The sequence below is a fragment of the Oncorhynchus keta genome, chromosome 34 (genome assembly GCF_023373465.1).
Source record: "Oncorhynchus keta strain PuntledgeMale-10-30-2019 chromosome 34, Oket_V2, whole genome shotgun sequence".
NCBI lineage: Eukaryota > Metazoa > Chordata > Actinopteri > Salmoniformes > Salmonidae > Oncorhynchus > Oncorhynchus keta.
The window spans coordinates 78,208,796-78,222,221 of NC_068454.1; the positions used below are offsets into that span (position 1 = coordinate 78,208,796).

Consider the following 13,426-nt stretch of genomic DNA (forward strand, 5'->3'; position numbering starts at 1 on the left):
CAGTACAAAACAACACAAACAGCCACATTCACAAAAAAAACATACTGGCTGCAGCAGCCCATAATAATTGTATCAATATAATCTTCATTCTCCTCTCTGTTCCTGAGGTAGCCTATTTCACACGTTGATAATGACTTGTGGTTTGTGTGTTTCTCTAGATCAGACCGATGAGAACAGAACTCTGTTCCAGACTCTGTGTGAGGGGTGACCTTGAATGGTGCCGCGCATTCACGTGCGCACTTCTCATGTCCATGAGAGAACCCTAAGCCCACTAGTTTATTCAGAGTTATAGGCCTGCCTAATATAGCACTTAGGACTAGACCATCAGGTACAAATTAGTCAGCATATTGGCCTACGCCTCTATCCTAAATATTTTATACAGTATATCTAATTTTTGTTCGAGGCATTCATTACAATAACTCTACAGGCCTAAAAAGGCGTGCTCGTGTTTACACCGCTCAGCCGTAGTAGACTGAGGCACGAGTAGACTACCCACTCAGCCCTAACCACAAGCCCCACATGCATGGGCGGGGCTTTGAGTGCCCCGCTGACCAACCAATCAGCAGGCAGTAAAGAATTCACTGGCTGCATGGATCCACCAATGGAGTTTGTAACTTCAGACGAACAACCAATAGGGCACGAACAAATGTGGGCACGTGTATCCGTGCACATGTTGAAGATCGTAAACCGTGGAGATAGAAAGAACTAGCAAAGAGGCAAACCAATGAAGGTCCGGTGATCGTGAGAGGAAGGAGACTGCTGACCTGATGTTCCAACGAGTGTGAGACAAATATCGGCAAGTGGGTTACTGAGATACACATTATCAAGGCCGTTTCTGGCAACCGTGGCCGGTTCTACTGCTGTTATATTGTTGCAATATTTCAGGTGAGAGTTCTCTTTAAAATGTTACATTGCTACATTCCTGCGCGGTTTACGGAATTGACTGTGATAGACTATACCAGAGACATGATACAATGTTTCCCTAATTACGTTCGTTGTGCTTAGTGTAGGCTACTCCTGGTTTGTTACATCGTTGATGGTAGATGTAATACATACAGTGTTATAAAGCATGGAACAATTGCTAGACCTTTGTCAACGTCAGACTTTAACATAATATATTACATTTGTCAGTGTCCTTTATAAGTATAATTATTGTGCTGAGTGTCATTTGTGTCAGTTGTAATGTTTGTGTTTGTCATGATCACGTTCCTCAAACACACACACACACACACACCACCTGAGACACAGTCAAATTCCCCTGCAGCCTACATACCTACACGGGGCCGGGCCAACACACACACACACACACACACACACCGAAAGAAAGCTGAGGAGTGTATGAGTTTTGGCTCATATGATGCAGTGGGTTGGTCCATGTTACGTCTTTGTATTACATAATATTGGCATGCATCCAGACATTCATCTTTACATTCCCACAAAGTATATCCAAATGATAGGCGTAATTGGGAAAGCACAAGTCCCAGGAAAGAGCCACTATAGTTATAATCAATCTGTTATAATCGATTTTAGGATTGTTACAATTATATTACCCAAGTGTACTGTGGTCCTTTTCTTGTAAAAATCCCAACTTCTGTGTCAGACTATTAAACAGTGACGTGAATTAAGTGTGTGTGTGTGTAATGAAAACAAATTGTATTTGTCACATGTGCCGAATATGAAGTGTGTAGACTTTACCGTGAAATGCTTACGAGTCTTTCCCAACAATGCAGAGTTAAAAATATATCATTAAAAATCAAGAGGAATAAAATACACAACTACACGTGTGTGTGTAGTTATAAAAATCACAACTTCTATGACAGACTATTAAACAGTGAAGTTAATTAATAAGTCTGTGTGTGGATGTGTGTCTGTCTGTGTGTGTGTGTGTGTGTGTGTACATTGCAGAGGGACTATTGTCACTGGGGGTTTTCTCTCTAGCAGAATGTGCTTGGCGAGACTTTATCAGTGTGTGTGTGGGGTGTGTTAAACGGTATGTTGTGTGTGTGTACATTTGTGTGCGTGGAGGGTGTATATACGAAAGTGTGTATTTTTGGGTGGTGGGCGTTAGACCCTGTGTGTGTGTGTGTGTGGAGATACTAGAGTGCTCTTGTTACCCCTCTTAATGTAGTCTGAGGTCACAAACCAACAGGGACTCCCAGAATAGAGAGGGGGGGTACTGTCTACAGAGGAGGGGTTAGAGGGGAGGAAGAGATGGGAGGCAGACAGAAAAACAGAGGAGGGGGTGGTATAGTGAGTGAATCAGAGTGAGGGGGGATGGAGAGAAAGAACGAGTCAGAGGAGAGGAGCGAGAGAGAGAGAACCCCGGAGGCCGAGGAGGAGAGAGAGAGACCCAGCCTGCCTTATTGGATTCTACTACTGCTTATTCTACTCACACCCTTCCCCCTCGCGTTTCACTCTCTCTTTCCCCATCTCCTCGCCCTCAATGGGAGCCAGACATGCACTGCCATTGTGTGCCTACTGCATACCCCCAGTCACGCTCCACATCATGTTTAACTAGGCCACTGGTAGACCCACCATTTTGAATTGCTGTTATTATTTTTGGGTTGTAGGATTAAAAAAATGTCTCCCCTATAGCAATTTCCACAGCAATGTTGCTCTTCCTCTTTCAATTCAATTTCAATTGAAGGACTTTATTGGCATGGGAAACATATGTTTACATTGCCAAAACAAGTGAAATAGATAATAAACAAAAGTGAAATGAACAATGGAACAAAAAATACCAGTAAACATTACTAACAAAAGCTCAAAAATAATAAAAGACATTTGAAATGTCATATTATGTGCAAATAGTTAAAGTACAAAAGGGAACATAAATAAAACAAATATGGATTGGATTTTTCTTTCTCTCCGTTGAATATACAATGTCATTTGGCTGTTGTCATAGAGGACACATTTTGTTACTTGGCAGTTATTCTAAATCTTTTCTCTGTTTACCCCACACCCCCCTGCTCTCTCGCCTCTCCCCCTTCCCCCCCCTCTCTCCAATCACACAGTGATGCAATCACAGGGCAGCACTTCCTCCCAGCCCTCTGTTGATTCGCTGAGCTCCAGTGACAGCTACCTGTTCAACCACTCTGAGCAGGCGGAGGATGACACTGACGTCTTCCTGTCTGAACGCTCCCCCGCCGTCATCCTCGGCACTGGGGGCATGGTCAGGGGCAACGGGAGTGCCGGGGCAGAGAGTCCCGAGTCCCAGTGGGCGTGTGACGGCTTCACTGACCGCGAGGAGGAGGAGTCACGGGGTTCTGAGGTTATTGGAGGTCACCCCAGGGTCACAGCTGAGAGACAGAGAACAAGCGAGACAGAGAGAGAGAAGACAGAGGGAGACCTGCTCTTTGCCCAGAAGGTGAATGTCAGAGAGAGATGAAGGGATTGGGATGGAAGACACAGTACTGTACCCCATTAATAATAATCATCTCTCTCCCTCTCTCTCCCTCCCAGTGTGCTGAGCTGCAGGGGTTTGTAAGGCCCCTACTGGAGCTGCTGAATGGACTGAAGGGGGGGCGATTTGACCGTGGTAAGCACCATTCTCCTACACTGGTGTGTGATGCTGCAGCCGTATTGATCTAATCTGTATGGATCTAGTCTGTATGGATCTAGTCTGCAGCTACTGTGTCTGTAGTTTTCATCTGTAGGCGTATTGGTGTGTGTGTCTCATGTCTGTGTGTGTGTGTGTTGACTGTAGCGTGTCAGACAGTGTTACAGTGAATGCTGACTGGAGGATTGTGTATTTGATTGACAGGTCTGAGTAGTTTCCAGCAGAGTGCAGCCATGGACCGCATCCAGAGGATCGTAGGGGTCTTACGGAGACCCAGCATCGGGTAAGGCCACACACACACACACACACACACACACACACACACACACACACACACACACACACACACACACACACCTGTTTGTGCATACTGGACTCAACCCTGCACTACTCAGTTTCAGCATTCTGTCACAACAGCAGAAAAAGAGAGCTTTCTTAATAAGTAGTCCAGTTTGAATGTTTAGAGACAGAAGTAGATTTAGTCTGGATCTGTGTTTAGTAGATGAGAACAGGAATGTTAATGTCCATGCTAGTCTTAGAAGGGTTGTTTTCTAAACCTTATAATCCTCTCTCTCTCTCCATTCTCTCCATCTCTCCATTCTCTCCTCCCTCTATCTCCACCTCCGTAGGGAAAAGTATATGAACACTCTTCTCCAGGTGGAGACGATGCTGAAGATGTGGTTTCCACAGGTGTCCCCCTTTGCCCCACCTACCGCCCCTACCCTCTTCCCCCCTCACCTCTCCCCCCGGGACAGCCCCAGCAGCACCCCCCCACACAGGCACAGAGACCAGTCGCACATCCCTGTGAAGGTGAGAACAAACACACACACACGCGCGCGCACACACACACACACACACACACACACACACACACACACACACACACACAACACACACAACACACACACACACACACACACACAACACAACACAACACAACACACACACAATAATATGTTGATAAGTTGTGGCTGACAACATTCTCTCTGTCTCTCTCCAGAAGCGCAGACTGAGTTGGTCAGACACAGACTCTGACACCCCTCCTCCTGTACTCTTTAAGAGGCTCAACGTCGGTGGAGGAGAGGAGAGGAGGAAGGAGGGGGGAGACGTCCCCTCGGCAACTTCAGGGGTACCCCCACACCCCCAGGACCCCACCAGCAACCAAGAGAATGAGAGAAAGGAAGATGAGGACAGCAAAGAGAGAGAGGGAGAGTCATCAAGCAACAAAGCAGGGCTCTGTTCTGAGCCCGGTCCCACCTCGGTCCTTGTAGTGCCCATCCTTTCTCCCTGGAAACCAATGGAGGGGAAACAGCTGCTGCCTGTCATGCCACCTCCCACCACCAGGGGCAGTCCAGCCATGCAGGACAGCGTAATCTCTTCCACCACGCCCTTCAACAACCTCCAAAGCCAGCAGCAGCCAATCGGGTGCCAAAGCCAGCCTGTTGCCGGGAAGACTGGGAAAAAGACCGTAAAGACCTGTCAGTGTCGGGTCCAGGCTCATTCAATCACGGCAAAGCCTTTGAAAAGGGGGGAGTGTAAGAGCAGGGTTAACCCCGCCCCATTATAGACCTGATGCACTGAGCACACTCCACCCAGCAGGCTAGTGTGACTACGTCAACATGCTAAAGCTGCTGTGATAGGGAGAGTCAGGGCTAGAAATGGGCTGCAGTGCAAACACTTTATGTTTAGCCCCTCAGCCCTCAGCCCTCGCACCAGCCACTCTCCCTTGGGGGAATCCCCTTTGAAACCGGATGCAGTTTGATTGCCATCTTAAGTGGAGGTCCAATTCACTAACGTTGCCCCCTCGGCCCTCGATTTAGCTCGAGGGAGCGAGTGAAGAACTTTGGTCACTTGTGGGGTTTATATGACCCACAATTCAATGCAAATTGTAGTCATGTATCATACTCCGGTGGCCGCGAATGTCACGTCACTCACCACGGCTGCATTTTCGGCCTGTCAGACAAAATGATGATTCTGGGGCAAAAAAGTATTTAGTCAGCCACCAATTCTGCAAGTTCTCCCACTTAAAAAGATGAGGCCTGTCATTTTCATCATAGGTACACTTCAACTATGACAGACAAAATTAGAAAAAAAATCCTGAAAATCACATTGTAGGATTTTTAATGAATTTATTTGCAAATTGTGGAAAATAAGTATTTGGTCACCTACAAACAAGCAAGATTTCTGGCTCTCACAGACCTGTAACTTCTTCTTTAAGAGGCTCCTCTGTCCTCCACTTGTTACCTGTATTAATGGGACCTGTTTGAACTTGTTATCAGTATAAAAGACACCTGTCCACAACCTCAAACAGTCACACTCCAAACTCCACTATGGCCAAGACCAAAGAGCTGTCAAAGGACACCAGAAACAAAATTGTAGACCTGCACCAGGCTGGGAAGACTGAATCTGCAATAGGTAAGCAGCTTGGTTTGAAGAAATCAATTGTGGGAGCAATTATTAGGAAATGGAAGACATACAAGACCACTGATAATCTCCCTCGGTCTGGGGCTCCACGCAAGATCTCACCCCGTGGGGTCAAAATGATCACAAGAACGGTGAGCAAAAATCCCAGAACCACACGGGGGGACCTAGTGAAGGACCTGCAGAGAGCTGGGACCAAAGTAACAAAGCCTACTATCAGTAACACACTATGCCGCCAGGGACTCAAATCCTGCAGTGCCAGGCTTGTCCCCCTGCTTAAGCCAGTACATTTCCAGGCCCGTCTGAAGTTTGCTAGAGAGCATTTGGATAATCCAGAAGAAGATTGGGAGAATGTCATATGGTCAGATGAAACCAAAATATAACTTTTCGGTAAAAACTCAACTCGTCATGTTTGGAGGACAAAGAATGCTGAGTTGCATCCAATGAACACCATACCTACTGTGAAGCATGGGGGTGGAAACATCATGCTTTGGGGCTGTTTTTCTGCAAAGGGACCAGGACGACTGATCCGTGTAAAGGAAAGAATGAATGGGGCCATGTATCGTGAGATTTTGAGTGAAAACCTCCTTCCATCAGCAAGGGCATTGAAGATGAAACGTGGCTGGCTCTTTCAGCATGACAATGATCCCAAACACACTGCCCGGGCAACGAAGGAGTGGCTTCGTAAGAAGCATTTCAAGGTCCTGGATTGGCCTAGCCAGTCTCCAGATCTCAACCCCATAGAAAATCTTTGGAGGGAGTTGAAAGTCTGTGTTGCCCAGCAACAGCCCCAAAACATCACTGCTCTAGAGGAGATCTGCATGGAGGAATGGGCCAAAATACCAGCAACAGTGTGTGAAAACCTTGTGAAGACTTACAGTAAACGTTTGACCTCTGTCATTGCCAACAAAGGGTATATAACAAAGTATTGAGAAACTTTTGTTACTGACCAAATACTAATTTTCCACCATAATTTGCAAATAAATTCATAAAAAATCCTACAATGTGATTTTCTGGATTTTTTTCTCATTTTGTCTGGCATAGTTGAAGTGTACCTATGATGAAAATTACAGGCCTCTTGTCTTTTTAAGTGGGAGAACTTGCACAATTGGTGGCTGACTAAATACTTTTTTGCCCCGATGTATATATGACATTGATTTTAGCGTTGCCAAATTGGCTTAGTCTCGTAGTGAGGAGCCTATAAAACCTAGCTAGCTTCATAAACATTTTTGGGAATTCTGAAATGTATTGCAATAAATGACCAAACTATAAAACTAGCTAGCCAGCTACGGAGAACTGTAGCAAGCTAGCTACGGAGAACTGTAGCTTGCCAGCTATGGAGAACTGTAGCTAGCCAGCTACGGAGAACTGTAGCTAGCCAGCTATGGAGAACTGTAGCTAGCCAGCTACGGAGAACTGTAGCTTGCCAGCTATGGAGAACTGTAGCTAGCCAGCTATGGAGAACTGTAGCTTGCCAGCTATGGAGAACTGTATCTTGCCAGCTATGGAGAACTGTAGCTAGCCAGCTATGGAGAACTGTAGCTAGCCAGCTATGGAGAACTGTAGCTAGCCAGCTACAGATAACTGTAGCTAGCCAGCTATGGAGAACTGTAGCTAGCCAGCTATGGAGAACTGTTGCTAGCTAGCTACGTTAGCTTGCTAGATACATGAATAGCTGTGGGTTGGTTGTTTTTAAGCTCAACTTCCAGATTTCCACTCAGGACGTTGCCTCCGATCATCACACTCTCATTAGAATTTGGACTGCAGCCATGGTTTTAGGTGCTGATGAGTTTCCTTAATGATGGATCTTTTGCAACTACCTAAACGCAATTAGGACCATTAATGAAAATGATATCTGAGAGACTACAGTTATTACTACATGAGGACAGAATGTGTCCTTGTGAATCATAATCACAGTTCCATAAATCAGATTTTTTTGCACAAATTGTGGTTGTAGATTGGAAGGTTGGTAAGCACCTCTTATAGCCCATCGCTTGTTTATAGAATATTGGATTTCTGATTGACCGAATGGTATACTCTCTTACTCCACTTAAGAAAAGGTAAATGCTACTATGCAAACTTAATCGAAACGCTGTTGGCTTAGGAATATTTGGGATTCAGGGGGTTGGAGGCAAGGAGGTGAGAGGTGACGAGGAGAGGATGGTTAGAACGACAGGTGGAATAAGATTTGGGGATTAAGGATAGTTATATTCCTGGAATGATATTCCTGGAATCTCCTCAGAGATGATGCTTCCAGTGAATAACAGCAGACAGACAGTTCAATAGACAGAGGCATTACGGATAGAAGTGAGGAATAATCATTAGACTACTGAATGACCTCTAGAGCTGAATAACAGCAGACAGACAGTTCAATAGACAGAGGCATTACGGATAGAAGTGAGGAATAATCATTAGACTACTGAATGACCTCTAGAGCTGAATAACAGCAGACAGACAGTTCAATAGACAGAGGCATTACGGATAGAAGTGAGGAATAATCATTAGACTACTGAATGACCTCTAGAGCTGAATAACAGCAGACAGACAGTTCAATAGACAGAGGCATTACGGATAGAAGTGAGGAATAATCATTAGACTACTGAATGACCTCTAGAGCTGAATAACAGCAGACAGACAGTTCAATAGACAGAGGCATTACGGATAGAAGTGAGGAATAATCATTAGACTACTGAATGACCTCTAGAGCTGAATAACAGCAGACAGACAGTTCAATAGACAGAGGCATTACGGATAGAAGTGAGGAATAATCATTAGACTACTGAATGACCTCTAGAGCTGAATAACAGCAGACAGACAGTTCAATAGACAGAGGCATTACGGATAGAAGTGAGGAATAATCATTAGACTACTGAATGACCTCTAGAGCTGAATAACAGCAGACAGACAGTTCAATAGACAGAGGCATTACGGATAGAAGTGAGGAATAATCATTAGACTACTGAATGACCTCTAGAGCTGAATAACAGCAGACAGACAGTTCAATAGACAGAGGCATTACGGATAGAAGTGAGGAATAATCATTAGACTACTGAATGACCTCTAGAGCTGAATAACAGCAGACAGACAGTTCAATAGACCGAGGCATTACGGATAGAAGTGAGGAATAATCATTAGACTACTGAATGACCTCTAGAGCTGAATAACTGCAGACAGACAGTTCAATAGACAGAGGCATTACGGATAGAAGTGAGGAATAATCATTAGACTACTGAATGACCTCTAGAGCTGAATAACAGCAGACAGACAGTTCAATAGACAGAGGCATTACGGATAGAAGTGAGGAATAATCATTAGACTACTGAATGACCTCTAGAGCTGAATAACATCTAAGAGGACGTGGCAGGGACCTCTACTGAAGTCTAAAGAGGTTTAGAATCTATTCAATGTCAATCCATCAACATGACACAATCTGTTTGTGAAGACGGATGCAAGGTGTTTTGGGTGAAGATCGATTATGACTGAAACGAATGAACCACAACTGGGTTTTATTCTGTGTGGAGAAATGTGAAGCGGGTTATCCGGTAAACAGTAAATCACATTTCAATGGCCTAACCGGTAGGGGATAGAATACCAAACAGACCTTAGATCAGCTTCTAGGGACAACTTAATCCTTTAAATGGCTCAGTGAGAGACTCTAAAGACCACCCTGAGAGAAGAGTCCACTCACGGTCAGACAGAGACAGACAGAAATCCTGTTTATTTATTCACATGTTCACTTGACAACGCTGCATTTATTTATTACCTTTATTTATTAATTGGCAGCTGTGTTTCTCGCTCTTTGAACTTACAATTGGTTGACCGATTGGTTGACTGATGCTCTTGGGAAAGTTGCTGTACAGCAGTTTGTTTGTAGTTTTTACTGTTATGATGGGACACATTTTTTTTGGGGGGGATGATTGGACTTTTGTGCCTTTACCAAATAGGATGTGTACAAAACAACAAAGCATTTTATTCTTTCAAAGCATTTTCTACTGCGTTTTGATAATTTGCTTGTCTTTCTTAATAGCACAGTGCACAATCAATCGGATAACACAGTACACAACGCCTAATTCCTGCCTTCAATCTCTTATCTGGCTTCCAGGGGTCTGTTGGGCAAAACTAGCTACCAACAGATCCCACAACAGCAAGGCAACCTCTACTCCAACCTGTACAGTGGTCATGTGTACAACACAATAGTATTCTATACATATACATCATAGTCTTCTATGAACTAATGACAGTAGCTAATTTATTTCCGTTTTTAGATTGCCAGTTGCCTCTTCTCCGGGGTGTATTTTATAGTTGATTATGTAGGTCTGACTGGAGGATATGATCAGTGCTTGCTATCTCCTGTGTGCTTCTTGGCGCTCGTCAAACTTGAAAAACGTGAGGATCAGAGCTAAAAGGGAGACCGTATGAATACTTATTTTGCACCATCATCGTAAGCTGCTATACATAATAGGACTAAAACATGATTGAAATATTCCTCATAACAAATCATTAATACACATGTATTTACTAATGAAATATAATTATATATGCCATTCAGCAGACGTTTTATCCAAAGCGACTTACAGTCATGCGTGCATACATTTTTACATATGGGTGGTCCCTGGAATCAAACCCACTGTCCTGGCATTGCAAGCACCATCCTCTACCAACTGAGCTCCAGAAGAAATACATGATACAGGGTTTACAAAGAGTTTACTTATACTTAATCAACTGTTTATATGTAGAGCTTCCAGTAAAGCACTGCTAAAACAAGTTCATATGGTTGCATCCATACTCCCTATAGCTTTCTCCAAGGAGAGCCACAACTGAACACACAATCACCGGTAGCCTCCATGTTACCTACCTACTGTCTTTACTTGTGGCTGGGGGATGTTTTTATGCTTGAGGTATAAGTTGCTCTTAATCACAGGTCTATGATCAGATTTTTCCTACCCCCAATCCTAACGTTTATCATTAGGGTTTGAAAACACACCTGACCCCGGGCCTGTGGTTAAGGGCCACTTCTACCTACTTGTGTTTTTTATACAGCTATTTTGTGACAGAGAAACTGATTGCACAGATTTTTTGTGATCTCTTTTCCATGTATGTTTTCTACTGCAGAGACCACCGCTGATTGGTCAGAAATAATATGTCTTGTTTATTTCAACTGCCTTTTTATATCTTAGTAGATGTTGTACTCACCCTCTCTACTCCTCCCCTTCTACTCCTCCACCCTCTCTCCTCCCCTTCTACTCCTCCTTCCTCCCCCTCTCTATCCTCCTATATAATAATATAATAATAATATATGCCATTTAGCAGACGCTTTTATCCTCCCCTCTCTACTCCTCCACCCTCCCTCCTCCCCTTCTACTCCTCCTTCCTCCCCCTCTCTATCCTCCTCCCCTCTCTACTCCTCCACCCTCCCTCCTCCCCTTCTACTCCTCCTTCCTCCCCCTCTCTATCCTCCTCCCCTTCTACTCCTCCTTCCTCCCCCTCTCTATCCTCCTCCCCTCTCTACTCCTCCACCCTCCCTCCTCCCCTTCTACTCCTCCTTCCTCCCCCTCTCTATCCTCCTCCCCTTCTACTCCTCCTTCCTCCCCCTCTCTATCCTCCTCCCCTTCTACTCCTCCTTCCTCCCCCTCTCTATCCTCCTCCCCTCTCTACTCCTCCACCCTCCCTCCTCCCCTTCTACTCCTCCTTCCTCCCCCTCTCTATCCTCCTCCCCTTCTACTCCTCCTTCCTCCCCCTCTCTATCCTCCTCCCCTTCTACTCCTCCTTCCTCCCCCTCTCTATCCTCCTCCCCTTCTACTCCTCCTTCCTCCCCCTCTCTATCCTCCTCCCCTCTCTACTCCTCCCTCCCTCTCTCATCTGTTCATCCCTTTCTCTCTCATCTGTTCATCCCTTTCTCTCATATCTGTTCATCCCTTTCTCTCTCATCTGTTCATCCCTTTCTCTCATATCTGTTCATCCCTTTCTCCCCCTCTTACTTTCTCTCACTTTCTCTGTTTCTCACTCTTACTCTGCTGTCACTCTGTGTTACTCTTCTGAGTACTTTTTACATTGATGATACAAAAATAAAATCTTTTAATAAATGACACGTTTGAAGATGAATTTCTTTAGTTCTCTGTTATGTGTGTATGCATGGGTGTTGGTATGTTGGGTTAGAGTGTGTTGGGTTGGAGTGTGTTGGTATGCTGGGTTAGAGTGAGTTGGTATGTTGGGTTAGAGTGTGTTGGGTTAGTGTGTTGGTATGTTGGGTTAGAGTGTGTTGGGTTAGTGTGTTGGTATGCTGGGTTAGAGTGTGTTGGTATGTTGGGTTAGAGTGTGTTGGGTTAGTGTGTTGGTATGTTGGGTTAGAGTGTGTTGGTTGAGTGTGTTGGTATGCTGGGTTAGAGTGAGTTGGTATGTTGGGTTAGAGTGTGTTGGGTTAGGGTGTGTTGGGTAGTTTACAGCAGTGAGGGGGCAGATGTGACTCGATGAGTTAGAGAGAGAGAGAGAGGGAGAGACGGGTCTTGTTATTAGACTGAGCCTCAGTAATCTGAGGGGGCTTTATCCTCCTCACAGCTGCTGCCTGGCCTGCCTCCTCTACTACATAATCTATGTGCTTGTTTACTACATGACATTAACATGAAATCTACTATGTTCATTGTACAGTTACATAACACTACACTGATGGATCTGCTGGATGCATACATATTTCTACCTAATCTGATGTGTGTGTGTGTGTGTGTGTGTGTGTGTGTGTGTGTGTGTGTGTGTGTGTGTGTGTGTGTGTGTGTGTGTGTGTGTGTGTGTGTGTGTGTGTGTGTGTGTGTGTGTGTGGCGTTATCCTCTCAGAGGGGGATCGAAGGAGGTAAGTCAAAAGTGTTAATACTGTACATATACTGTACAAGTTACATCCTAGTAGTCTGGAGGAGGATACTGGATACACACACACACACCTACATCAGATGAGGTACCAAATTAAAATATGTCTGCCTAAAGACACACATATACTATCCCAGATGCTCTGAAGAACTGAAAATACACAAACACTCACTGTGGACACATGATCAGAGATAGTACACTGTGAAACTGATGGAACAGTTGACTTGGGCCATGGCTGCATTACAAACACTTAAAAGACACACCCTCTCTCCTCAGGCTTCAAATTAAGTGGACACTTCTGATGATGAATCATGATGTCTGATGAGTTGACACTTGCAGGGCAAGGGGTGAGGGAGGAATGAATACATTTTTAATGGACTGCCCTTGCCCGGAAATTCATCAGTCCCACGGTTGTGTTGTCAGTCATCATGGAACCACTGGTAGCTGTTGTGTTGTCAGTCATCATGGAACCACCGGTAGCTGTTGTGTTGTCAGTCATCATGGAACCACTGGTAGCTGTTGTGTTGTCAGTCATCATGGAACCACCGGTAGCTGTTGTGTTGTCAGTCATCATGAAACCACCGGTAG

At 44.8% G+C, this 13,426-nt stretch overlaps 1 protein-coding gene across 1 annotated transcript; it reads left to right on the top strand.

Annotated features, from left to right (window-relative positions):
- Positions 1-653: 653 nt before the first annotated feature.
- Positions 654-12,064, top strand: LOC127915292 (uncharacterized). Its single transcript, XM_052495131.1, has 6 exons — positions 654-885; positions 3,015-3,367; positions 3,463-3,538; positions 3,764-3,842; positions 4,189-4,369; positions 4,560-12,064. The coding sequence occupies exons 2-6, from the start codon at positions 3,017-3,019 to the stop codon at positions 5,124-5,126; spliced, it is 1,254 nt and encodes a 417-aa protein (XP_052351091.1). The 5' UTR covers positions 654-885; positions 3,015-3,016; the 3' UTR covers positions 5,127-12,064.
- Positions 12,065-13,426: the final 1,362 nt, after the last annotated feature.

What these genes read in the sequence shown, in the direction of transcription:
- LOC127915292 (XM_052495131.1), top strand. Translation starts at nt 3,017, where the DNA reads ATGCAATCACAGGGCAGCACTTCCTCCCAGCCCTCTGTTGATTCGCTG. An exon ending in TTACGGAGACCCAGCATCGG is followed by an intron (nt 3,843 to 4,188) that starts GTAAGGCCACAC and finishes CCACCTCCGTAG; the next exon opens with GGAAAAGTATATGAACACTC. An exon ending in AGTCGCACATCCCTGTGAAG is followed by an intron (nt 4,370 to 4,559) that starts GTGAGAACAAAC and finishes GTCTCTCTCCAG; the next exon opens with AAGCGCAGACTGAGTTGGTC.